The sequence below is a fragment of the Coturnix japonica genome, chromosome 2 (assembly GCF_054131305.1).
Source record: "Coturnix japonica strain WE chromosome 2, WE-NBRP24, whole genome shotgun sequence".
NCBI lineage: Eukaryota > Metazoa > Chordata > Aves > Galliformes > Phasianidae > Coturnix > Coturnix japonica.
This window is the reverse complement of record NC_140664.1, coordinates 77225407-77253337: the sequence shown is the minus strand read 5'-3', so window position 1 is coordinate 77253337 and position 27931 is coordinate 77225407. Positions and strand designations below refer to the sequence as shown.

The 27931-nt window shown below is 44.3% G+C and overlaps 2 protein-coding genes across 6 annotated transcripts in view; one reads left to right on the top strand and one right to left on the bottom strand.

Annotated features, from left to right (window-relative positions):
• The first annotated feature begins 3132 nt into the window (after positions 1–3132).
• On the top strand, positions 3133–17584 carry LOC107309633 (serpin B12-like). 3 transcript variants are annotated; one of them, XM_085540324.1, is made up of 9 exons: positions 3133–3268; positions 7631–7819; positions 8677–8790; positions 9135–9266; positions 9548–9665; positions 10857–10999; positions 12758–12928; positions 13025–13147; positions 17282–17584. In XM_085540324.1, the coding sequence occupies exons 2-9, from the start codon at positions 7649–7651 to the stop codon at positions 17435–17437; spliced, it is 1128 nt and encodes a 375-aa protein (XP_085396450.1). In that variant the 5' UTR covers positions 3133–3268; positions 7631–7648; the 3' UTR covers positions 17438–17584. The 3 variants fall into 3 exon arrangements, with proteins under 3 accessions (XP_085396450.1, XP_085396448.1, XP_015710070.2); XM_085540322.1 differs by lacking the exon at positions 17282–17584 and adding an exon at positions 16873–17270; XM_015854584.3 differs by lacking the exon at positions 17282–17584 and having other exon boundaries at positions 13025–14100.
• A 3704-nt stretch (positions 17585–21288) lies between these two features.
• The window catches only part of LOC107309569 (ATPase WRNIP1-like), a 27342-nt gene continuing 20699 nt past the window's right edge, over positions 21289–27931 (bottom strand). For 2 of the 3 annotated variants that reach the window (XM_085540326.1, XM_085540325.1), the window contains 4 exons: positions 24932–25161; positions 23428–23583; positions 22531–22610; positions 21289–22070 (listed from right to left, as the gene is read on the bottom strand). In XM_085540326.1, coding sequence (XP_085396452.1) covers positions 21795–22070; positions 22531–22610; positions 23428–23583; positions 24932–25161 — 742 coding nt within the window. In that variant the 3' untranslated portion in view covers positions 21289–21794. Of the gene's footprint in view, positions 22071–22530; positions 22611–23427; positions 23617–24931; positions 25162–27931 lie in introns of all 3 variants that reach the window. The other variant, XR_014943589.1, reaches the window with a different exon arrangement.

Sequence of the window (27931 nt, the reverse complement as noted above, 5' to 3'; positions counted from 1 at the left end):
GATTTTCAGATCAATTTTCAGATTTTCCAGATAGTGAAAATACTGCAATGCAGGATCCATTCAATCCAGCTCATACTCCATTTAAATGCTGATCAGAACACTTAGCACATCCACGTATGTTCCCCGAGAGCTCCTTGTTGGTGCCTTTGCCAAGGAGGGCTATCCCATGAAAGCACACTGGAACATTGCCTCAAGCAGAGACCTGTCTGCCTCCACCTCCTGACTATCACTAAGGTACCCCAGCCTATGCAAGGCAAGCTGATATTTCAGATAAGAAGCTGTCTCAGTTTACAGAAAGCCTTGAAAAGCTGTTCCATTTTCCATATCTGCTTTTTCTCTCTGCTTCTGGAAAATAATTTTTATTTCCTAGTAGTAAGTCCAGACTAGACTAATATTTAATCTTGCTTTGTTAAGCTGCTAATCATCATGAATTTTAGCTTTTACTAATGGTATCTTAGATGATCTAAAATACTTATACCTAGTAAGTGAGTTCAGATAAGGTGTTAGGCTTATGCCACAGCCCAGTTTGAAGGAGCCAAGTGTGGATGGAAACCAAACAAGCAACAACACAAATAGGCTCAAATAGTCCATGGAGGGCCAGAAAGTACAGCTGTAGGTAGAGCTGTGATGTAATCTGTCTTTGTGAGTCCCTTGAAGCCAGCAGGCCAGCCTTGTGTTTTTGATGTAATCACACAGCCAAAAAAGATGGTTATGCCATAATCCTTGTTCCATTCAGCAATTGCATTTGAGTATACTAGTCCTGTTTCCTCAACCCTTCCAGTTCTATGGAAATTTAGAAGTTCCAATGTAAAACCTATTCAATTTGCAGCATGTGAGAGGGAAATATCAGAACAGCTGCTGCTAATGTGAGAAATGCCATTACAGGGTATTGTACTGTTCCACCCATTCTGGCCTCTGGGCTGTGGGCAAGAAATTGCATGGGAGGACATGGGAAAACCTGTGTGGGAGCTTGTGTATAGAAACGTATTTGTACTAAAAGGCGTTGGCTGTGACAGAGAAAGTGAGCATAGGTGAGGACTTGCTCAGATCACTAAGCTACTCCACCTCACCTTTCAACACAGCATTACTATCCAATGATGGGTAACTGGCCTGATGGAAAAAAGCAAGCCATGGCTGGCTTTTGCAGGCAGTTGCAAACTGCAGTGTTATGCAGTCTAGTCATCTCATAACTTGCTTAGCTGCACAGTCATTGCCCACTTCCTGCTCCCAGCATTTTGTAGAAGAGAACTGGTACATCTAAATACTTTGCAGTAGCAGGAATTGTTTTTGGGGATGAGCAGCTGGTTTTGAAACTTGAAAAATGCCGCATGCAAGCAATTGACCTGGCTGGAAAAGCAGTGCAGCTTTGATCCTTAGGTATGTTGCAAGTGCAAGTGTATGATCCTACACCTGGGGAGAGATGAGTGCAGGTATCAGTACAGGTTAGGGGCTGAGCTGCTGGTGAGGATCTCTGCAGAGAAGAACCTCAGTGTCCTGGTGTGCAACGTGTCAGCCATGAGCCAGCAGTGTGCCTTTGTGGCCCAGAAGGCCAATGGGATCCTGGGGTGTGTTAAGAAGAATGTGGTCAGCAGGTTGAGGAAGACAATCCTCCCTTTCTACTCTGCCCTGGTGAAGCCACATCTGGAGTACTGTGTCCATTTCTGGGCTCCTTGGTTCAAAAGTCATGGAGCTTCTGGAGAAAGAGTCCAGCAGTGGGCCACAGAGATGACCGGGGTCCCAGAGCATCTCCCTTATGAGACAAGACTGAGAAACCTTGGACTGTTCAGCCTGGAGAAGAGATCCTATCAGTGATTACAAATACTTAAAGGGCGAAAGTCGAGTGAGTGCGACCAAGCTCCTTTTGGTATCCTGTGACAAGAAATGGGCAAAAATTCTATACCAACATGAGGAAGTACTTCTCTGCTTTGAGGGTGACAGAGCACACAAACAGGCTGCCTGGAGAGGTTGTGGAGTCGTCTCTGGAAATACTCAAAACCTGCCTGGACACTTTTTTGTGTAACCTACTCTAACGAGCTTCTGTAGGAGTGAGTTGGACTCAGTGATCTCCAGAGGTCCCTTTCAACCTCTACGATTCTGTGATTATATCCTAAGGGCCTAGAAAGGTCAGGATTTGCACAAATGGTGCAATGTTCTGAGGCAAAGCAGTGAATCAGATTGGAAAGAAGATCTAAGGGGATATACAGAGTAAATCAAAGAAATGAGTGGAGGAAGGATGTCAGCATAAGAGGGAGGGAGAAAGCACAGAGTTTGGAAGGAGGAAAGCAGTGAAAGGTATTAAAAGAATGGGACTGAAAAGTGGCTAGGATTCATAAAAGTAGCAGAAGAAAAGATGGAAAATGAAATGGGAAAGGCAATATACAGAAAGAAAGAAAAAGACGCAGAAACAAAGTCTAAGAAGTCTGAAGAAATATGCAGAAGGGAAAAGCAAACAGCCAAGTGAATGCAAACGGAACAGAAAAAAGTGAAAAAGAGGAAAATATTACTAAAGAGATCTGATACTGTGTGAAGATTTGTGCTTCCCATCTCTTTCCTTGCATCTCACTACATGCTGGTGACATAAACACATGCAATAAGCTTCTCTTGGACTCCTATTCTTAGCTCCAGCAATTTAAAAGAATACCCCCTGGGTGGGGATTCTTGTAACAGATCAAGGAAATACTTCTTCCTCTCTCTAATTAAAATCCTTCCACACGCAGAAAGCTGGCTCTGTACCTGAGTGAGTACCTACTACCTGTAGGCAACATAAAGCTCATGCATTTCCAATTCACTTGCTTTATCTCTGCAAGCAAGCTCTGCCCCAAACAAGGGATGTCTAAATCCTAGCAAGAACCCTGCACAACCCAGTGTCCAAATCCTGACACCACTAAATTCAAAAGGAACTTTACACAGCATTACAGCCATGGACCTGGCGTCCATGCCCAGAAAGCAGGTGTTAATGCTGTTTTCCAGCTAAGGGTGACTTGGCTTTGCAGTCAGGAGATGTTGCCAGGATGCCTCCTACCAAACTAGTTGAGCAGCTTTGAGCGAAATGCTGTAAGCACAATGCTAGATATAGGTTTCCTGGTCTTCTGCAGGAAACTGCACGATGACATTTGCATGAAATTACAACATGCAGCCTTTATCAGCAATTGGCTAGAGACTGAATTTTCCCACAAGAGACTGGAAGAAATTTATAATAGAGTATACACAGGAAGGTGCTCCAGAGCTCAGCTGTTGTGTTCTTCATTTGACCTCTTTGCGTAAGAAGGTAAACATTATTATTATTATGTTTTTAGTGGGGGGGAGCAGATCCAAATCAGTCTAAAAATTGGTAAACTTCATGTTTTCAGATGGGGCAAAGGGGGAGGTACTTTCAAAGGCTGGAGAGAGCAAAAGACACTGCTAAAATTTGGGTGGTCTTCACAAGGGGAGGTGGTCTTCTCTGGGGTGTCATGGGTGGGGATTTAGGAACACATGCCCAAAGCTGTGAATCTAAAGATGCCTGCCTACATTCATCAAACTTTTGACTGAAATTTCCCTAGGTCCTCTTAGCTTGGACTGAGAGGACCTAGGGAAATTTCTGCCACAGACAGTTTTATACCACACACAGATGTTTTTCTGCTTACATCACCAGAAGGGCAAAAGGGCTGTTTTAGAACAACCCAACTCAATCTAAAAAAATGGGCTTTATGAGAAGCGATGGTGCAGATCATCTGGGTAAACTCACCCATAAATTAATAGAAACAGGTTAATATTCCTTCTTCACTCAGATTTCCATGGCACAAGGAAAAGCCTTACAATGTTCACTAGACAAGAGAGGGCATGCAACTCTTTGGTTGTGTGCTTGGGTGTTTCCTCTGAACCCTGGTCTGTGCTGCCAGGTTTGTTTATGTTCTTAAACAATGGCTGCATATAATAGGAAGGGTGGAGCATTCTTCAGATTTTGTTTTGGTAATGAGGATGCTTCACTATCAACATATTTGCTCCTGGCTCTGGCAGTGGTGTTCAAAAATTTGCTGAGCAGTTTATCTAACTACACATTGGCATAACAAATAGCTTGCCACTGTATGGCCAATGTACATCCAGGCCTGTTCAAGCAGGAATAATCAGCCTAGAAAGAAGCAGAAAAGATACATCCTGGAGGTACTGATGCAAAGTAACAGAACCAGTCAGGAAAAGCCCTTTCCTGCATAAAAACAGCAGCATGAGGGGCTAAGTTGGCTGGGAGATGGACTTGGTGGCATAACTTCTCTAGAAAAGATATTTTGTGCTGAAATGTATTGGGTTTTAATTTAAAGCACATTGCTTTGGAAATGTTCTGTGTTGCATGGGGAAGGTAAGAATTTCTGTGTTAAAGGAAATTTCATTTTTCTTACGTGTTGTTTCCCTTTAAGCCCAAAAAGCCACGGAAACACTTTGAAAGTTTTTGTATGAAAAATAAGAAATTAACTTCTACCAACCGTAGCTTTTTCATGTGAGGATTCTGAGTTATCTGTCGCGCTATCCTTTTCTAGGGTAAACACATATCATTTCTCTCTTCCTTTGCTTGTGAGAAATAAATGTATATTAAAACACTTTAATGAGAAGAAGAGTAGGTATGCAATTGAAATTGTCATGCAGCATCAGGGAAAACAGGTTTTTTCTTGCTTTCCCTTTTTACATATTGAATTGCCTTACAAACCAGGCTACCAATCTTCAAGCATCCACATCTACATCCACATTTACTGCCTCCTCCTGTTGACTGCATAATGTAAGTTACCACATCTATTAATTATGATAGCTTTGAGCGTACCTTCTCATTCTTTGAGAAATTTTGCCTTGATTTCATCTTCAGCCTAGAACAAGCTTTACAGAGAGAACAGAGCATGAATAGCTATAGAAAAGGAGCATTTTTCACTTCACGGAGCCATGGAAACAATTTGTTACCTTTATGAGGCTTTTGGTATAGATTGGTTTCTACAGAAGGAGGCTCTTTTCCTGGGTAGCTCCCAGCTCATGTATAACAACACCAGCAATTCCATCTCCCAGACTGTGTTAACAGCTACTGAGCCATCATGCAAAACACCTCCCTTCATCAGCCATAAAACCACAGCCCTGCTTGCTGCCTCTGCACAATCGCTAATGTTCTGTGCCAACAGTTTGTCTGGTGCAGAACAACAGCTGTGATCTTCCTGGAACATTTCTTTTGATCTTCTATTTTCTCTCCTTCCCAATCCAAGATCTTTTAAAAGTACCATTTTCATTTGTTGTTCAATATCTAGATGTTCTCCAAGCTACTTTGTCCTCGTGGTGGCGGAAAAACTCTCACCAACAAATGGTTACAGAGATCATAAGCATGGCTTAATGATGTGGAATCATACCTACACATTCTCCCTCCCCAAATATCCATTAAGAAAGTTGACTAAATCCTTTGGGTCTCTATTAAGAAAAGTTCTTTCTCCAGCCCACATCCCTTCTCCCTTTACTGTTGTGTTGCCTTTCTGGGGTAGCCCTGTAAATAGCTCACATGAAGCCATGGAACTGGTGGTAGTGGTTGTACCTGGACGTCACTCTGAAGACAGTCTGCTGCTTTTTCCAAAGGCGTGGACACCTCTGTATGCCAGACGTTTGCCTTTAAAATCTGCTTCCAGCTCTCAGGCTTTCTCTTTATGCTTGGTGGTTGGTTCTTTCCCTGTGGGTTGGGGTGGAGGTGCCTCCCTTCTGTTGAGGAAGTTCATTAGCTCCTGTTGTCTCCTCAGTACCTTCTGAGGTCTGGACACACCTACAACATGCATCCTGACCTACATTCACAGTAAACAACCTCACAGATCCATTTCAGATCTTTCACCAGCTGTGAAAGTGGAGCAACACATACGTTAACATAAAAGAAGTGCTGAGTTTTGTTTTCAGAAGGTTGTGAATAATAGCTAACAAAGGTGGAAGAGAAGACAAATGATTACTGCAATGTCTCTTTCTTACGGTAGGATGACTACCCACTTATGTTAAGCTTTCCTACGAAATACTACTGGACATCAGGGTGAAACGAGTGTCTTAGAATGAAACATACACAAACTTTCTATTTCAAGCTAGGTAAAAGGAAAGAGATGTCTGCACTCACCACGTGTCAGCACCTTCGTATATTCAACAACTTGACTTTCCTGTCAATCTATCTTAGGCTAAGCCTGTTTTGGGCTAAGTTCATTCCCATTGTCTGGCACTTGCTGCAAGCTCAGCTGCTTGCACAGACAGCGTGCTGCATCTCAGCAGATCTCAGCAGAGCCACAGCAACTTCTCACACCCTGGTAACTTTTGGTGCCTGTGCCTCCACTTCTCATGCAAAGTTCCTGCATGTCTCATACCTGAATGAGAGGCAGAGTGTGCTCTGCATCCTTGCAGTCAGTGCAGAGCACTGAGTAGTTCTTGTCCCAATGCAGACTGAAAGTTAGAGCCAGCCTGACCTGAGTGCTTTCTCTCCACACTGCACTATGTATTTTCCCCTAACTAAAATATCTTTCTAGAACACAGGCCACAGTTACTTATGTTTGCAAACAGCTAAGAGCATATGCTTTGCTTTTCTTACATCTCTCTGGTGTGCTGTCCAGAACATCCTTTGTTTGACACTAAAATTTATGTGTTTTTTTTATTCATGGCATGTTTTGAGGAAAAACTTGAGTACTCCACTGCTATCCACACAACAGCTTTGCAGTTATTTCCCTAAAGGACTGATAAGGGCTTCTTAAAAGCTCCCCCTTCCCCCTCCTCCCCCCCCTTTTTTTTTCCAGATGGTATTCTTCGTGAAAAGATCAAGCTGTAACTTCATCCCAAATTCTTCTTACCAGGGTGGATTTAATGACCCATAGGAAAGGCATCAGACTGCTGTATTTCCAGTACAAGAGAAAAGAATGAGACAGATCTTGTCCTGCCATTGAACAGGAAGCTTACATGCTTTCTGGGGCTGCTGAGCTATTGCTTTACTGGGAAACTGCCATTATTTATCTGTTCTGAATCAGTGGTTCCTATCAAATCAATGAGGAGACATGAAGTATACTGCAAACAGTGCATGTTTCCATAGGTAGTAGCATCCACAGCTGCTCATGTTCCTTCTTCATGCCTGAAAATAATTACTAGTAATTTTATTTGAATTTGTTTGAATCCTTCACACTGTAGCTCAGATTACCAGATGTGGTTAGATGCCTGTGTAGTTTCTGTCACCCCTATCTGTCACTAATCATGTTGTTATAAGAGGGAAGAGTTGATGTGATGACACGCATTAAACTAGTTTGTAAAAGGAAATCCACAGCTGACTGATTTAAATACCACAACCTTTTGCTTACATATAAGAACAAGTAAGATGGGAAACTCTCTTTTGGAAGAAATCAGATACACTGTGGGATAAGATGGAAAAACAATTCTTTCTAAGGAATCCCCATATGGTATGAGTATTGGGGCCTCTTTCCTGATCCTGCTGTCTCCATGTGAGTGGGAATTGATAGATGTGTGCAAAACTGGCTATTTCAAACTCAGATTTCAGCACATTTCTACTATTTAGCAACCGACTATGGGATGATTTTAGGGCAGATAGATATTTCACGGTGTGATACAGCTAAGCAATCAGCTGATTCACATTTCTCCTTTCCCTTTTTGTTCTCAGTAAGCTGCAGGCTTCACAATGGGCTCCATTTCTAGAATGATTACTGAGTTTTCCCTTGATCTCTACAATAAAGTCAACAGAAGAGCAGAAGGCTGTTCAAACATTGTCTTCTCTCCAGTGAGCATCTCTACCTCCCTTGGCCTGATCCTTCTAGGGGCACGAAACAACACTGCTGCTCAGATAGAAAATGTAAGTACTGCTGAAATGTTCTGAGAAGCTTTCACATAACTTGTTGTTCCCCCAGTGGCAACGTTGGGCTTTGCAGCACGACTTGCATGCTTAGGAAACAAGGATAAACACAAGCTCAGCTGCAGCCTCGAGAGCAGTGCTTGGTGTGCTGTGATCCCTTGTGACATTCAGATGATTCAAAACATCTCACCTATAGAGTACACAGGGCCTGGGGGTACATGGAGGGCATGCAGAAGTCTGTTCCTCTGGTCACAATGCCTATTACACCTTGCAATGCAAGGTGTATGGTCTTTTATTTCTTATTTGTTTCTGAGAGCAGTAAGAGACCAATTCTCTTACAGTACACATAGCATAAGGCAGTAGCCGGCTCTGGCTGTGTCCTGGTGGATCTTTGTTCACTGTATTATAATACTGCCGTAGGTCAGCTGCTGCCAAGGAAGACACATTCTCCTTATGAGGTTCTGAAAGACTCTTGCTTAGTTTAGGAAAGCAATGGAGATGGAATGTTCAAACTAAAAGAGAGGAAATTTAGGTGAGATATTAGGTGTATATTCTTCACACAGAGGGCGGTGAGGCACCGGCACAGGCTGCCCAGAGAAGCTGTGGTGCCCCATCCCTGGAGGTGCTCAAGGCTGGATTGGATGGACCCCTGGGCAGCCTGAGCTGGTGGTGGCAGCCCTGCCCACAGCACGGGGTTGGGGCTGTGCGGGCTTTGAGGTCCCTTCCAACCCAAACCTTTCTATGATATCTTTAATAAATCTACATTATTAATCTGAGACAGTGCAGTAAATCTTTCAAACATGGAAAACACCTTTATCCCAGTTAAAACTGCCATTATTTGACCTCTTCAAATGCAGGTTCTCCACATCAGTGATGCTGCAGGAACTACAAGCCTTGAATCTGAGCTTGAAGGTGTAGTCCCAGAAAACAAGCCTGAACTAAGCCAGGAAAGAGAGTCTTCCCCCTCTGTGGTATGTCTTTTGTAGTACAAGAACCTTTCTTTCACTTCACTGTAGCCTATTAGTTGTAAAGCACCACAGTTTGCCACTGGAGGGAGTCAAGATCCCATGCACAAGGTCTGCCTGAACCACTATGCTCTATAGAAGGTGTTACCTTGTTACCAGCAAAGTCTTCCATAAAATCAAATCCAAAGCCCCCACCAGAAGGAAGATCAGGCCACAAAGCTTAGATTAGCCGAATTTAAATATAATAATAATGGGAGATAGCCCTACATTACAATCTAATTAGGATGCAGATAAACAACCAAAGCTATACTGAGGAACCTTTGTAATTGGTGTGTTTGAAATATTCCTAGTGTAACACAGATGGGAATCTTTACCATGAAGCATTCCATACACTGCTTTTACAACTGCAAAACCTTGACAAAGACTACGTTATAAGCCTGGTTAACAACCTCTTTCTCCAACAAGGATTTGAACCGAATCAGGTAAGATAACTGTACCTTGTAACCTCTGTGGCACTGACCCCCAGCTTGTTGTCTAGAGGGAAAACTGTGGATAAATAAGAAGAAAGACACAATAATTATCTCTTCTTCACAGTGATCTGATTCAGCTTCTGATAGTTGATGTTTCCAAAGCCAAATTTTGTCTTATTCAGTTAAGAAGACCCTCGTAATTTCTAAAACGTTTCTAAATTGTTGACTTCATGGTAAAGAGAATAAGCTCTGAATGGGTTTGGCTAATGCACAGTCTTTATTTTGCTTTACAGAAATATCTGATGTGCAGTAAGGAACTATACAGAGCAGCCCTTGAAACAATGGACTTTCAAAGGGATCTTGAAGCAAGCAGGCTAAAAATTAATGATTGGGTTGAAAGTGAGACAGAAGGTAAAATAAAGCAAAACTGTAGCCATGCTATCTATCTTTTCCCTCTTCCAGTACTCCTTCAAAAAGAATTCAGCATATGATAAGTCCTGTTCATGTTTCTAGTTTTTTATGCATTTCAAAGATAGCCTGTTGTTCCCATTCATTCTTTTGAGTCATCTATCAGCTAAACTATTTCTGAATTAAATGTGTTTGTTGGCACATACTGCCGCACTCCTACCTACATGCCTAGCAAGATAACTGCAACAGAACCTCCAAGGGTACTGTTAGATTAAAAAAAATAGATTAATAAATCAATAAAATACATTAACTGCTTCTGGAAATCGTCAACACTGTAGATACAGGAAAGCAGGGGATGAAAGTTACGAGCTTCACAGTGAGACTGGGAATAACACAGCAAAGAAAGAAGACACCTCAGGACCTGGGTGTACACAGAGCAATGCTAACATAGATGAGCGATGTGACCACCAGAGAGATTCACTATCAAGTAACACCCACCCAGCTTTTGCCCTTTACAGGCACATAGAGGTCATTGGCTTTTTTTTCTAATTAAGCTGAACATGAAATATACCACTTTAATTTTGTTAGAGCTGCAACATCAGCAGGTTGAAAATCTTATAAATCTTCTAGCTGAACTTAAGCCAGAACTTACCGAGGAACGGATGAATAAATTTGAAGGCTCCTGATTTCTTAGTGGTCATATCCTGACCAAACCTGTCCTTGGGCTGTCAGAACAGCCTGCAACTAATGTGGGAAAGAGCTGCAAACCCCAGACCATCATTGCCCTGTGTGCCTGTACAAAGCCTGCTCACTTAGGAAATCCTACATCAACCTCTGTACAGAAAATAAAGTGTAAAGGGAAAGACACCCTCAGGTAACAGGAAACAGAGGATTAATGGTGCTGTGCCTTTATTAATTGTGGACTGGTGCAACCTGGCACATTCATTTTGCCACTGAACCCACAGTTGGCTAATTTGATGGTCCTGTGCCCCTTCCTCTTCCAAAAAGGCCAGTCCTAGGTAACAGAGCTGAAGAATTTGCCATTTCTTTGCTTTTATTGTCCCTGTTCTTTGAAGAAACAGTGTTGGATTTCTAATGCACTCTAAAGCTAAGTTCACAGATAAGTAATTGAATCTCAATCCAGAGTCTTAATAACAACTAATAAACACCTCTGTTTTCCAAAATTTCCTCCAGGTAAAATCAAGGAACTTTTTGCTCGAGGCGTGATTAACACAGATGCCATTCTGGTGCTGGCAAATGCAATCTACTTCAAAGCATCCTGGGAACACAAGTTCGAGGAGAAAAATACAGTACAGAGAGATTTTAAACTGCATCAGGTACACAGTGCATTCTATAAATCATAGCATGATTTACCCTCGCACTGGAATAAGCATGATACAGAAATACAAAGTTGGGGGCTCTCAGCTGTGCTGTGAGGAAGGCATGGGTGCGCTGGGAACTGAACCTTTTTCTCCTGTTGGGTAGAGACAGAAGGAAGGCTTTCCAAAGAGAGCCATAATCCTTACTGAAAAAAAAAAACCCTGCAAGTCTTAGAAGTTGCAACAACTCAGAATATTTTGTTTCAACAGCTGGCAAAACACAAAGTGATCAGCACTTTTGAACATCATAGTCACTATGGGCAGTTGTCACGGATAGAAGCCAGTTGCAAAGATCTAATTTCATACAGGCTCCGTGGGGCCATCCTGGCTTTTATGCATCCCATACAATTTAGTATGAGCTATGCAAAAGAAAGGTTAAACCAAACCAACCAAAAAATGAGGCCACATATTAATGAGCCACATAGATTAAGATGGAATTTGAAACATGAAAAATCCTCACAGAGTATTTTGGTTTATTTGTAGTATTTGCAGTGTTTAAAAGTAAGTTTGTTTTTTCAATATGTTTTAATTTTGATTCCTTTTTTCCACCATACGTATAAAATTGAAGCTTTCATTGCTTAACTAAATCAACATGGCTGCAAAAAGTTCTTTAGCAACCACATTAATCCAAGCTCTGTACAGCTTAAGTCTAATAAATGTCTTCAAAAAAGATTATCAAAACCATTTTATTTAATTCAGTTTTGCCTTCATTCCATATGCTGTGCCTACATTACATTAAATAGTGAAACCACCAAAAAAAACGAACCCACAAAGAATTCAGATTTATCTCTGATTTGAATCTGAAGAGCTTTGTATGGGAAAAACTGTCTTCTAAGTGTTTATTATCTATAAAAACAGAAGGTCAGAAAGACATGCGTTGCTAGTTATACTGTTGCACTGCAATTTACTAAGACACAAGCCTGAAATTATAATTTTGGTCTTAATATATTTTAAATATTTTACTTGAAATAAGCTTTTGAATATGAATACTGAAAATGGACTATAGGGAGAAACATTTGGAGCACTTCTGCAGTCACAGAAACTATGAGATAGGGAGAATCTGTATACACTTTTCTTCATGCACTAAATAACACTGTTCTCTACTAAGATTCTTTCACTGATTTAGAAGTTAAGTACAAAGTTAGCTAATGGTGAAATGAATCTTGGACCTTTACACAGGATTTGAACAAACTCGTCACAAAAGAAAGTGAGGATTAGAAGACCTAGAAGAACATGCCTGATATAGAGTGGTTATGATTTTGCTCTTAATCTGTCTATTGCTTCCTGCCTAAAACATCTACCTGATATATGGCAACCTGATTCCTGCAGTGCCATTTCTTCTTTATTCCATTCCAAACCAGGACTTGCAAATCCCATCAGCATCAGCTTCTTTGGCTGCAGAGTAACAGTATTAAACCACTATCTGTAACAGTAATAATATCTGTAATAATACTATCTGTAATAGTAACAGTATATAAACCACTGAACTATCTGGTCAGTTGCAGGGAAATTGCTTTGTTTTATTTTTCCCCCCAAACAAATATCCCCTTTATACATGAATAGTAAAACTGATGTTTAATGTGTCATTGTATGTGCAAAAAATAAAGAAAAATGTTTAGCTTTGTAACATATATTGCTACAAACACAAATACAGCACCTGAAGTTTAAACATTAAGGACTATTGCTTGAGTGATCATTCCAATTTCTTTTAAACAGAATGAGAGAAAGCCAGTACAGATGATGTATCAGAAAGGCACGTTTAAATTAGGCTATATCGAGGAGCTGGAAACTCAGGTGCTTGAACTCCCTTACGCTCAGAAGTTGCTCAGCATGATCATCCTTCTGCCAGGAGACACAGAAGATGGATCTACCAGTGGGCTGGAACAGGTAAGGCTGAGGACTGCGGCTAAGCTGGTCTGAAAGCTGGTTGCCTGAATTAAAGCTGGGCAAAAATCTAATCTTGTTTATTTCCCCATCTTCTAGATTGAAAGCACAATGACCTATGAAAACTTAACGGTGTGGCTGTCTTCCAAACATATGTTTGAGACGATCGTAGAGGTGTACCTGCCCCGATTCAAGCTTGAAGGCACCTTTAACCTCAATGAGGTATTAAAAGAAATGGGAATGACCGACATTTTCACTTTTAAAGCTGATCTTTCTGCGTTGTCTGAGAAATCCCTGATGTTGTCAAACATTGTCCATAAGGCTTATGTGGAAGTCAATGAGGAGGGCACTACAGCAGCAGCTGCTACAGGAGCTACCATTGTGAGGAGGTCTCTTCCCCTCACAGAGGTGTTTATGGCTGACCATCCTTTCTTATTCTTTATTAGGCACAATCCCACAGATACCATGCTTTTCCTTGGTAAATTTTGCTCACCTTAAAATGAGGGCCAACTTCTAGCATTGTGAGGAAAACCTGGATGAGAATCAGAAATACTACTTTTCCCCCTGCACCTTCTTAATCCTATGAATGATTGTAGACCAAAGTAATCACTACAACCAACTTAGCCTAGAACCATCAATTGGATGCCCTCCTGTTATGCGCCTTGAATGGCAAATATTGATCTGAATCTAAAACAGGAGTAAATTTTCCCTTTACCTGATTGGATATGAAGAACATTTTGTTTCCTCAAGGAGGACATACACTCCTGTATAGCCTACAGTTCTCCAGCATAGCCATGTAATCTAGTACACTATTTGCCAGGCAAAGGTGGAATTTCTATGCTGCTACCTGAGGAGAACTGTTTGTAACAATTTTCAGTAACTGCCAACAAAACTGGAGTATTTTTATTTTCTCTGTAGTTTTTGATTTCCTGCCAGGTGGGTCTTGAATAGCAGAGAGGGGCTTTGGAGATGCTTTATGCTTACACATACTCCATATCTGTGGCAAATCCTTTGCACAGTGGAGATCTCACTTTGATAATTCCCTTTCCTGTAGCAGCAGTCACAAGCAAGCAGGAAATACAGCAAACTCACCTACTTACTGACAACTGTACTGCTTTCTCCCCATGATGTATTCTGGGTCTATCCTTGTGCCATATAAAACATTTATGCAAGAAGCAGCTTTGGTTTCATTTATTTGTTTAGATATAAGCCTGCATCTGAAGCACCAACTCATCGACTGGAAGGTAGATGGGATATGACATGTACCTGTTTTGTATGCACGGTGTGAAAACACACATTTCTAAAGAAGGTTAATTACTTACATAGTGGAGTGATCGGTTTTCTTCCTTGAGTTCTGCTTTATGGTGAAGTGTAATGATCTGAGAGGCATTTATATAGATATAAAGGTCACTCCAGCCCTGAGGAATGAAGAAAAGTTTTGAAAAGGGCAATGCAAGCAAAAGAAATCACAGTCAGTCATTACGTGGAAAATGCTTTAGTCTGCGAGACAATTAGAGAAAAATAGAATTAGCAGCTGACTGATAGACATAACTTTTAAGTTGCTGGTTTAACACAAGTATTATCTTCCTCATGGAGTTCTACATGAGGTTTAACTAACTAACATTCACAACTCATGCTTTGTGACCTATAACAAGGCAAGTCATCACTGACTTCATAGGCTTTCTGAAAAACAGATTCAGAAATCAGATTTTCGAACTGTATTTTTCCAAGTATATGTATTGGAGAACTAGTGAAGAACATTTTTAATATAAAGAACCACAGATAAATTCCGTAAGGAGAAGCAACACTCAAGATAAGGATGTGGCACTACTAAATAGGACGTAAGCTGGCTTGAAGCATATACCTCCAAAAAGCCATCTGAAAGAAAATGTCTCATTTATCATGCATGTGCAAATTCCCAAATTCTGCAGGTATTTTATTTTCTCCTTTTGTAAATTCCCTTGCAGATGGCAAGGATGTCAGACTCTAGGTAAACACTGTCATGCCTCCAGCTTGGGCAAATCCTCCTTGCTGCCTTTTGGACCTGTTTTGTGCAAGCCATCCATCTAGAGCTGCAGAGCAAAAACGACCATGGAGCTCAAGAAGAGCCTCATTGGCTGTACACATTTCAAACCCAGAACAAAACATCAGAGCCTTAGGCTCATTGCACAGCTCTTCTGAAAACTGTGATGAAGAGCTAGAGGTTAGAGGAAAAATGTGCTGTTTTTATCAGTGTAGCTCCATCATCTGTTCTGGGAGCACCAAGGCTTCCTGGAGAAAACATTACTGGGACACCAATTATTCAGTGAGACGGAGAAGTGCCCCTCTGAATGCTCTGAGTCAGATGCTTATTTTGTGAATTTTTCTGTTTCCCTCTTCCTGTTATGCTTCCTGCAGATACTTGGCACATCCTTGAGATGATTCAGCAGTGTGTGCTCATGAGATGCAGCCACATCTATGGAGTGTCTCCTCCCCAAGAAGAGAAAAATATTTGTTTTAGAGGATAAAACCAGAATAGCTGGGCTTGTACCTGGTAAACTATTTGTCAGCCCTTCATTTCTCTATGCATGCTCTCTCCTCAGAAAAATCTGTGAAGGGAGCCTGACTCAGCTGCAGTGGCTTCCACTTAAGTCAGAGCAGAACACAGCCCTCCATCAGCAAAGAAGCAGTCAGAGCCAGCTCATCCCGGGAGAAGGCAGCTTGTTCAGCCCTCATTCTCCTTGGGGTAGCATCAGGACTAAAAGGATACCTGGAACAGGAGCAGAACATGTTGTAGTAATACATGGAGGCTGTGAGACTTCATGGGAATGACCTCTATATTTCATGTTTGCAGAAATCCCAGGATGTAGAAAGCCAAATTTTCTGCTCCAGCAAATGACCTGATACAACAGCAGGAAGGAATTTGATAATCGCTTTCTCTCAAAAGGCAAAATGTGATAAATGGCCAGGCAGATATCTTAGAATTGTGGACAGGTTATGAAATTGCCACCTCCATCTCAGGAGGCAGAGGAAGGCCTTCCCACATTATAGTTTGGCTAAGATTTGAAAATGCAATTTGCTGGTCTCCCTGTTCCTTGTTTTTATACAGTGTACTTCATATTTTATACAACATACAAGGGGGAAAAGTTTTTACACAATCTACTCCAAGTAAGTATGTTGGAAAGTCATATTATTCATAAAGAATGAAACAAAAAAGGCAGGCAGCAGCTGGAAGGCTTAAAATTCACCTTTCCCAATATACTCAAGGGACGCCTGCAGCACCTGTGAAGCCTTGATGCCTTCTATTTTTTTCTCTGATCACATAGATTTACATTGTATTTACACTGCAGGTGCATCATCCTCATGAGGTACTCTGCACAGGCAGTGCAAGAACTAAGATCTCCACTGGGAAGATGAGATGGTATCTAAAGCATAGAATAATTCATTTGTTAGTGACCTTCAGAGATCACTTAGTCCAACTGCCTGACAGCTTCAAGGCTAACCAAAACTTAAAACATTAATGAGGGCATAATCCAAATGGCCCTTGAACACTGACAGATGCGAGACATCAATCACCTCTGTAGGAAGCCTGTTCAAGTGCTTTGGATCCCATTGACATTCTGGGCAGTAAGGCCACGCTGCTGGCTCATGGCTAATATATTGCCCACCAAGACATGCAGGTCCTTCTCTGCAAAGCTCCTCTCCAGGAGCTTGGTGCAGAAAAGCTGGGGGAATGGAGTGGGCAGCAGTGCTGGGGAAAGCTCAGTGCTGGGACTGGAGTGCTGCTGGCACATGTGCAGCAGGAGGCAGGCACACGGTGATGACCAAGCAATGGAAGGCGTCATCACTGTGGGACGGGTGGTGATGTCCCCCAGTGAAGGTGAGGCCTGGCAACACGGCCAAGCCCTGGTTTGTGACATCTCCGTGCGATGGATTGTGACTGCTTGGCCCACGCTGCTCCAATGCAGGCGCAGCAGCCCAGCCCAGCAGTTCGTGCCTGGCCTCCAACCGAGCGAGTGTGCGAGGACTGGAGTGTGGACAGGGCGAAATTTGGAGCTGAAACGTGCTCTGGGTGCTGCTTGCGCAGTTCTCAGGTGCCGTCTCAGAGCCACTTGTGCTGTACCCGGACCCTGCTGGTTGGCAGCAGGCAGCCGGGACATCAAGGAGAGGACCGTGCAGCAGAGCAGGTGGGCAGCATGGCAATGCCTCATGCCGGCAGCTGGGGGTGCTTCTTGAGGAACCCTCCCCATGCTGGGATCTGCCCGTGGGGCCCTTTGTTCACTTCTTATAGTGGTTGGAGTGTTACAGGGAAAAGGAGGGATTGATGATGAGAGACCAGGGCAGCGAATGACGATGGTGTCTCTCTCTCTCTTGCAGTTTGTAACACCTTCTGCCTGCTGCAGCACCTGTGAGGGGAGAAGCTTTCTGACCTCAGCTCTCCCCAGCCCACCGCACAGCCCAGGGCCATGGACGTGCCGTCCAACTGGACCTGCCCCATCTGCGGGCAAATCCGGGAGGATGTCACCTACGTGACCCCCTGCCAGCACCAGCTGTGCTACGGCTGTGCCATCTGGTGGGCAAGCAAGAAGCCGAGTTGTGCCGTATGCGGGCACAAAATTACCACCATTCGGTACTCGGTGAGGTCGGATGAGGATTACCTCGAGTGTGCTGTCCCGCAGCCCGCAGCGCACTCAGATCACGACCTGCAGGACGAGCAGGGGCCTGCAGAGCCGGTGCTCATCCCACCTGAGCACAACTTCCCAGCCGAGGTCTGGGCTGCATTTTTCCAAGATCATCCGGAAGACCTCGGACCCCTGCTCCAGTGGCTGCAGGAGGAGTTGCAGCAGGTGTCCAGCAACGACTGGTGGGAAGTCTACGTGGGACAGTGCACCACGGTGAACTTCCTTTGTCAACATGGTCTGGACGAGGAGGCCTTGGTGCAGGCGCTGCAGCTGAGCACCAGCGGCGACGTGCTGCCCTTTGTAAGAAGGCTCATCAGCACCGCTGCAGCCCTCTACGGTCCCACGATCCGCCACCAGCTTGACCACCAGGACACCCATGCTGCTGGAAGGAGGGAGGACATTCCTGCAACCAGCTCCATCAACAGCACCTCCCATCAGGAGCCTCCCGCCTCGGGCCCAGGCCACTCCACCAGCACCGCAGGGCCCAGCACGGAGCCAGGGCAGGCGGCGGCAGCGGGCCCCTCTTCCCAGGGCAGGGACCGCTCATGTGGGGGGCCCCGGCGCCCCCCGAAGAGGAAGGCCCGCAGCAGCCCCCAGGACTCTGCGCCGCCCTGCAAGAGGCGGCCCCGGCGGCGGCGCTAGGCCAGAACCGCACTGCCGTCACAGCACGGCTCCAGCGGGCTGGGAGAACAACATCTACCTCTCAGCCTGCTGCTTGTAACACCTAATAAATAACATTTTAAAAAAAAAATAAAAAAAGACAAAGTCTGTGTGTTATTGACAAACTGCTGGCATTGCTGTTCCTACCCATCCTACCCATGCTGCTTTCTCCCACTTCTGGTCCTGGAGGTCGGTACAGCAATGCAACTTTATTTCCTCCACCGTGATTCAGCACTCTTGACAGCACTAATAAAATATACAAGGGCCCCAGTAATGGTCAGGGATGGAGCACACCTTACTCCAATAATCCCATCATCAGAAGCAGTGGAGGGAAAGGCAAATTTCTGCACCTGACGTGGAACACCTCCCGGCCACACCGCAGCTGGGGTCACCCAGCTGGACAGGACCCAGGAGTCCTGCCGGACACTCGGCTCAACCGGCAAGGAGCGCTGCCCACAAACCTGAGTGCTGCCCTGGGCTGCATGAGGTGCCAGCGTGCTGCCAGCGTGCAAAGGGCAGAGATGCTGCCCCTCTGCTCAGCTCTGGGGAGGCCACAGCTGGAGCTCAGGGCACAGCCATAGGCTCCCCAGTATCAGGGAGACCTGGCCTTGATCATCTTGCACGCCCGCAGCCCTGGGATGTGCTAACTGTCCCTGTCCCAACTGCCCAGGTCTTCCGCAGCCTGGTGCAGTTTGGAGGAGTGTGGGGCTTGCTCTGAGGAGCACGGCTTGTTCCCAGCCTCAGAGAGGTTCCAGCCCACCATGCAGGTGTGACATTCCATCGTATGTCTTCAGTAGCAGCACAAAGCCAATTTTTCTGTTGTAAGAGCAGGCATTCAATTTGCGTGGCTCAGCTTTGCAATCCAAAGTTCATGCTAAAACACAACTCAAAATATAGAAGGGTACTTTACTGTCAGGAATCTCTTTTCCAAAAGCATTAACAAAAATGTTGCACTAACTATTAGAAGTGATGCAACTTCAAAATCACAGAATCACAGAATCACAGAATCACAGAATTGCCTGGGTTGAAAAGGAACACAACCATCACCCATTTTCCATCCCCTGCTATGTGCAGGGTCTCCAACCACCAGACCAGGCTGCCCAGAGCCACATCCAGCCTGGCCTTGAATGCCTCCAGGGATGGCGCAGCCACAACCTCCTTGGGCAACCTGTTCCAGTGTGTCACCACTCTCTGTGTGAAAAACCTCCTCCTAATATCCAATCTAAACCTCCCCTGTCTGAGTTTAAAACCATTCCCCCTTGTTCTATCACTATCCACCCTCACAAGCAGCCATTTCCCCTCCTGTTCATATGCTCCCTCCACATACTGGAAGACCACAGTGAGGTCTCCCTGAAGCCTTCTTTTTTTCATGGTAAGCAATCCCAGTTCCCTCAACCTTTCCTCAGAAGAGAGGTGCTCCAGCCCCCTGACCATCTTAGCAGCCCTTCTCTAGACCCATTCCAAGAGCTCCATGTCCTTTCTGTACTGTGGGGCTTGTAAGAAGCCATGCTTTTTACATTACTGTCTCAAAGTTTGCTGAAATGGAGACACACAGGAGATGGACAAGTCCGGGAGCTACGAAAGGGAGATAAGATACTGATCAATGGCCCTTGAGTGGTCTTTTTGTGTTGGCCTATCTCAAGGAAGATGGCCATCCCTGAGGACTAATGGCCCTTAAGTGGTCTTTCCTGTTGGCCCATCTCAAGGAAGATTGACAGCTTTGAGGAAGTCACAAGACTCTGACCCGAGCCGTCCCGAAATGTCTCGAAGGCTGGAAAGAAGGATAAAAAGGGCACGGACAAATCACGGTTTTTCTGGGCATCTAGGTATCCGACCTCAGATTCCTCTACCGTTGTCGTACTGCTGCCTATTACCTCTTCTGGGATTGCTGCTCGAGACTCTGTTCCGAGGGACCTCGCTGCCCGAGACTCCACTTCCTGAAGACCTCGCTACTCTGACCATCTTTTCTGCGATTCACCGATCTGCTGCTTGCAGCCTGCTACTCTGTTGCTGCTCTCCCCTACGCTTATTTTGCCCCGGACCAACGTTAACAACGTGCTACGGGACGCTGCTGCATCCAGGAGGTGACTATTCCCCGCTTTAACGTAATTCTTGCTCTTTTCTACCTTTTTCTATCGCCTACTTTCCCTTCCCCATCACCCTAATTTTGCTCTCCCTTCCCCATCCCCTCAATTGTCTATTATTTCCAATAAACTGGTCGGATCAACATTTGAATGCTCTTCTTCTTAATCTCACGCCGGGCATAACATTATTAAAAGAACCTTTGCCTCACTCCTAAATTGGAGCGAGACAGGGGCTCCAGGCCTGGACACAGTACTCCAGTGAGTTTTCACAAGAGCTGAGTAGAGGGGGACAATCACCTCCATCTCCTTGCTGGTTACTCCTCTTTTAACGCAGCCCAGAACACAGTCGGCCTTCCAGGCTGTAAGCGCATGCTGCTGGCTGATGTCCATCTTCTCATCCCCCAAGAACTTCGCTGTAGTGCTGCTCTAAATGAGTTCTTCCCTCCAGTTTGTGGAAGTAGCAGAGACTGCCTCAGCCCAAGAGGGCCAAGACCTTGTGCGGGGCCAGGCTGAACCTCACTAGGTTCACACGGAGCCTGTCCAGCTCCCTCTGGATGGCTTCACCACCTCCCAAATTATTAACAGCATCGCTCAGCATGGTGTCATCTGCAAACTTGCCGAGGGTGCACTCGATGCCATCGTCTGCGTCACTGATAAAGATGCTGAAGAGCCCCGGTCCCAAGACCAACCCCTGTGGGAGACCACTTGTGAACAGCCTTCACCAACACAGAACCATTAATCACAACCCTTTGGATGCAACCAGCCAAACAACTCCTAATCCACTGAACAGACCATCTTTTAAATCCAAACCTCTCCAGTTTAGAGAAAAAAAAACAACCAATTCACTGATTTTCATGACTGCTCTAGTTCCAAAATTAGTTTATGTCTGCCATAGAAAGCAGACATGATAAAGTCAAAACATCTTCAGACTTTCAAAACCACTCTGCTCTCTTAAGAGTATTCAAACAAATGAAAAAGCGTTGATTTTATTAGTTGAATAAATGTTGTTGGAGAAAATTGGAGGCATCATAAAAAGAAGGATTACATTGTAATTGTATTTTCTTTCCTGCATTTTACTGCAAGAGAGGAAAACACAATCTCTTTTTTCTGAAAATAAACATTCTAAAAGCTCAAACTGGATTCTGATTTTGAGAAGCAGCGTGCCCATATTCCTTATCTCACTACAAGAGACAAAGTGGAAAACACCTTTTTTTCCTCCACTTCCCTTGAACCGGTGGGTGAAAGAACTAAGTTGCAAAGCTTCCTTTTGTGTTTCCACACTGCCTAACTGCAATGGTTTACAAAACTCCTTTGGAATGACAGCAGAAAAACCAAGAGTATCTCAAGGGCCGAGTGACTTTGTACTCTCATCTCCAGAATTATTGGGCTGAAATCAGCAGGGAAATCTTCATCCCAGTACAAATGTATGCATCACAAAAACAGAAAGCATTCGGAGCAGGGCTGTCACGTTCTTCGTTCCTTAAAGAAATCTGTTCCTTTCAGCTCTTCTGGCAGATAGTCCTGCACCACAGGTTCCTTGTACATGGGGTTATACTTATAGCCTTTACCGTAGCCCAAGTCCTTCATGAGCCTCGTCGGGGCATTTCTCAGGTGCAGGGGAACAGGTGGTAGAGGCCCCGTGTGCATCCTCAGACATTCTTTGACGTTACCATATGCCCTGTACACCTCTATAGACTTTGGTGCTCTTGCAAAATACACTACACACTGTGCCAGAATGACCTGGAAACAAGGAAGGGGAAAGCATTAAATGATATGTTTTAAGCTCTAATGTCTGTTATCCAGACGTTCTGAGTAGCATGACAAGGGCTTAGTTTGTATACTGACCTCCTCCTGCTACTACTATTTTAATATTATTTCACAACAATACAGTCCTTCATAACTTTGGCTACTAGAAAAGAAGAGCTACTTTACAACAGGATGTATGAACATTTAGAACTGTAAGACAACAAGAATCAGAGCAAAACAAAATTACTTGAAATATGACAACACACGCACAGGGAGATTTCAAGGACAGCTTCTATTGCTAGAGCAACAATGTTTTCTTACTTGAAGCCTTGTCTGAAATGGGCCAATACATTTATTTGCCTTGTCCCTGCAATCTCTGTTTCTTTTTTGGTCATTACAACTAGATCTTACAATTTACATTACTCTTAGATCTGTGAACTGATGAAGCCTTTACCTCGCACTCTGGCATCCCAATGAAGTGACAACCTTGATAAGCAGCAACCGCTTGTGTTAAAGCCAAAGGATCTGCCAGCCCTATAAGAAGGGATTACATGAAAGCAGGTTAAAGTCAGTTTACTAGAATCACAGTGTTTCTTGTTCTCTGCCATGGAAGGCTATACACGCTCACTTCAAAGCTGCAGTCCCAGGTGGTGGATCACCTGCTACAGTACTTGGCAGCACATGAGATAGATACTTTCCACCCAGTGTCTTCTCCCTATTCCTTCTGAAAGCCTCAATCTGCTGCCACACAGTGGTGGCCTGAGCAGCAGCAGCAGGTAGTGTAGGGTTCACTTTCTCTTTGTGAAAAAGAAACGAGGAGCTATTGGTATACAGACATAGCTTCACCAGATGTATTAAGTCTCCACTCATCACTTCTGTACTAAAAATCTTGCTGCTTCTGTTATTTAGGATAATGAAAATACCTTGAAACTACTGACACACCCACCATGAGGCTTGCACATCAAGGTTGGCTTTTGGCTTCCACATTCACTAAAGCAATGGAACAAACAAATAAAAACCCAGACATCCCTGCCACACATATTCTCTGTGACACAAGGTGTCCCACAATCATGGCATGAAATGAAAGAACACTATCAAAACCTAACCTCTAAAATCTTTGTTCCTCCTGCAGCTGTCACCACAAGGACATCAAATGTAGGTTTCTGTCTGCATATACTTAGATTTTGTTGGTCATGATGCATTTCATGTACTTTGTAACTGTTGTGCAGTTGGAGTATTTGTTTTGGTATTTATTGCACCCCTAGCCCCAAGTACTAAACTCTGAAGGTCAGAAGACTGGCACATCTTAGTTAACACACCATCCCAACCAGGAAATACTGAAAGCACGTACCTATATCTTCGCTTGCAAACCTCACCCGCCTCCTTGCCACGTAGAGTGGATCTTCACCACCTTCAAGCATTCGAGCAAGCCAGTAGAGGGAGGCATTTTCATCTGAGCCTCTCATTGACTTATGCAGGGCTGAGATACAATTGTAATGTTCTTCTCCTGTTTAGAATGGGGGAGCAGAGATACAGAGAGCTATTTGGAGGAAGAGGAGCAAAATACATTTAAGAGAACAGAACAGATTTCCTTAGATCACAGTAGGTAAACAGAACCTGCTTCCCAAGTTCTCTTTAAACACGAATCATGCTGTTCATCAGTGTTTTCAGAACCTTCATGCTCTCATGAGTGCATCAGCACACCAGCAGGTAATAGCAACAGCAGATGAAGCAAAGAGTGGCTTGTTCTGTTGCTTAAACATTACAGGGCAAGCAATTTGCTTTTGATACCATACAACCTTTCCTTCAGGAGAAGGAAAAGATGTTGGGAAGATGACCTTGTACCTGTATCAGGCCCCATTAGTCACGGAAATGGGCCAAACTGGCCCAGAAACCATTGACATGTAGGTATATCATGATGGCACATCACAAAGTTTGGAGGAAATAAGATCACAGCACACAGTCCTGACAAATCCCCTATGAGGTGTGTTGGGTTCATCCTTTTAGGAGCAGCTGAAACCTATGAGGTGTGTTGGGTTCATCCTTTTAGGAATGGCCCTGAAAACAGTGAGCAGCTCAAATCTAAGGCACACAAAATGAAATAAATAATCCTTAGAGCTGGAAAGGACCTCTGAAGGCCATCTAGTCCAACTCCTTTGCAGTGAACAGGGACACGCACAGCTAGATCCAGGTCTTTTTCAGCAGTGTCATGGGTCTAGAGAAGGGCTGCTAAGATGGTCAGAGGGCTGGAGCACCTCTCCTGTGAGGAAAGGCTGAGGAACTGGGTTTGTTTAGCTTGGAGAAGACCCCAGGGAGACCTCGTTGTGGCCTTCCAGTACTTGAAGGGAGCATATAAACAGGAGGGGGAATGTCTGTGTACGTGGGTGGACTGTGATAGAACAAATGGGAATGGTTTTAAACTGAGACAGGAGGTTTAGACTGGATATTAGAGGGGGTGAAACTAGATGATCTTGGAGGTCCTATTCGACCCAGGCCATTCTATGACTCTATGATGATGATTCAAATAGTGCTTAAGGAGAGCAAAACTAAGTAACCACATAAAAACTGAATTCATAGTTACTTGATTCTGGCCAGACACTACTTAATTGTCTGGTGCGTGCTCTGTGAACACAGCATACTCAAGTGCATACTGCTACTATCATGGGTACACAGCATCACATCCCTTCAATTTATTCTGACTGAGCCTGCTCTAGTGTGAAGAAAAAGCAGTTTTTAGACCACATTTCACTGTATCTGCTGCTTCATCAGAACAACTGCTAGCAAGGGGAAGAAACAGCAGGAACTATAAAGACTCTTCCAAATGCTACATCACAGAAACCATGTCAGGCACTCACCTGCTCGGTCATAGAGGATGTGTGACCGCTGCAGACCTTCCTTTACGTGTTCTTCCGTTATCAGAACTCCATCCACAGAACCACCTTCGGTAAAGTTCAGTAGAGTGGTCTTCCCTGCTGCCAGTCGGGCCTGAACTGCTAATTGAAGTCCATTCAACCCAGTCCTCGCATCACCATCACAAAGGTAGGCAAGAGTACTTAGAGCTTTCTCCTCTATGTACACAGGTAACCTGCAAGAAGAAGATCTTGTAGCATTATCCCACCTTGTGCTCCTCCCTCGTTGTGCACCATGCTAGCTGAGGTGTTTGTTTATGGAGTCTGCTGAGAGGCAACGGAGTTTAAGCTGGCACTCCAAAAGAACTGTACCTTCTTCAAGAAGTTTCAAACACCTTCTTGGTGTTGGAATGAGGGAACAGCATGATGGAGCAAGACGGTCAAGTATCGCATACATCAAATTACATGGAAATCAAGAGACACAAACCAACAAGCTGTTGGCACAATGCACTGATGAGAGTCAATGATGTGAAATAATGTAATGGCTCCCTATTCCGTGATCTCCACCCCAACACACTCAGAACTTCAGAAAAACATCCTCTGCTCAGAATAACTGAATTATGGCAGCTTTTCTGAGGAATTAAAACCTCACATTTTAAGTCCTTGTATTCTACATTTTAACCTCGCACTGTCCTCAGAAGCTCCGCTGCTCTACCCACTTTCAGTTTACCCTGACATCCCCACACCTTAGAGCAGGGAGGCTGAACAACTTGCATATGTTCTGACTTCTTCCCAAGCTCCCAATCATCACACGGGTGGGCAGCCTTGTACTTTTTTCACCCTCCAAAATTAACTCAGAGTGCGCACTGGATGCCATTGGGCAACGTTGGTACCTTGTAACTGATGATACTTGGAGACAAAAATATAAACAAGCCTACAGGATCCATCACTCACTGAGCTGAAAGTGATATCCTAACTCAAGTAACAGAAAACTACTGCTGTGGGAAGAAAACAATCATAATTCCAACTCCTCCTTAACTCTGTGTTTTCAATAAGGTTTAGGGAGGTGGAACCCCTTCAGTTTGCACAGGTGAATTGCTGTGTGACACCTGGCTCTGTCCCTTCAGAGGTGCTCAATCATTGGTTCAGGCTGTGACTTAGCAAGCCCCATATAGGAGTGGGTGATCCTTCTGGATTTCCTGCAGCCTGGACATACCATCAACTCTGACTGCGGGGACAGATTTTTACAGGTTTGGCACACAGGCCCTTGTTCATTTCCAACAAAAACACATTGCTAATAGTGGTGACTGTTGAAAAATAGTGTTTTGTAGCTGAGGATTTGCTCTATTAAATAACATTATTGTGCTTTTTGTACCTGTGCTAGTTTTCATGGAAATAAATAGGAGGAGGAAAGGATCAAACCCAAAGCCTGTAAGAGCACACAGCCATTTCATTTCCTCAATTTTTGAAATGTTTAAGTTACATCATGATCTTCGGCTTGAATTCTGTGATATTTGAAAACAGAGAACAGCTTAATATGAGGAATTCAGTGCAATGAAAAGCTTCAACAAGTGCACCTGTAACAAACCTTCTGGCACCTCAGTGGAGATGTCAGCAGAGCCACCTCGTCCACTCAGTGCAGACATGGCAACATCAGCTGAACAGCAACAGAAGTTACATGTGAAGCACGTTAGGCTTTTATTTCATCACGTTTCACAAACTAAGCAGGATCAGGATACTGATCCCTGATGTGTGTCAGGTAACCAGTGTAGGCCTGGTAATGGAAGTGTGCGGGGTATGCAGCAAGCAAACCCAGTGTAGTCACTGAACAAATCCAGCTGGGACTGCCATTTGATCTTGCACACATTCCATATTCAGGCAAGGCACACACACACAACCTGTTCACTGGTGGCCAGTTTATTTCCCAGCACTCTGACAAGCAGAGACAGTTACCTCAGAGGCTACTCAGCATCTCAATAATGAAAGCATATTAGTAATGGTAGTTCTCTATTCTAGTCAAATGTGGTCCCCTTTTGCTACCCTACCCCAGCTAATTAGCTGCCCTATGCTTGTTCTGCAGTGGCTGTCTTTTCAGCACACCAGAGCACTGCACTTAAGGTTGAACACTAAAAACAAATGCTTAAATACAGGAATGCTGATGACGTTGGCGACAGCGACACAACCTTATGTTCCACTGAAGTGAAAGGTTCACTCAACAGCGATCTTGGGCATCACAGAATCATAGAATCATGAAGGCTGGAAAAGATCTCCAAGATCACCTACTCCAAGAGACAGAGGGAAGTATGAAATTTTATTGAAAATAAACTTTCTAGCTGTATAAGCCTGGGGCTGTGTGCCATGGCACACAGCCCCAGGCTTATACAGCAAGAAGGTTTATATATACTTCCCTCTGTCTCTTGGAGTAGCTGATCTTGGAGATCTTTTCCAGCCTTCATGATTCTATGATATGCGGACGATGTTGGGGACAGCGACACAACCTTATGTTCCACAGAAGAGAAAGGTTCACTCAACAGCGATCTTGGGGATCACAGAATCATAGAATCATGAAGGCTGGAAAAGATCTCCAAGATCACCTACTCCAAGAGACAGAGGGAAGTATGAAATTTTATTGAACAATAAACCTTCTAGCTGTATAAGCCTGGGGCTGTGTGCCATGGCCATGGCCAGAGCTACAAGATGGGGCATGTGGGAAAACACAGCCCAGGCCCCGGAACACTGATAAGAAGTACTGATGTGAAACACAGATGCCAGGCACACAAGAGCTGGGGGGATTAAATGGGACAGGCAGAAGCGTTGGGGAAACCCCAGAAATGTGTGCTGGTGCAGCAGGTGAGGCCGGCACATGGTGATGACCAAGCAATGGATGACGGCATCACTGTGGGATGGGTGGTGATGTCCCCCAGTGAAGGTGAGGGCTGGCAACACGGCCAAGCCCTGGTTTGTGACATCTCCGTGCGATGGATTGTGACTGCTTGGCCCACGCTG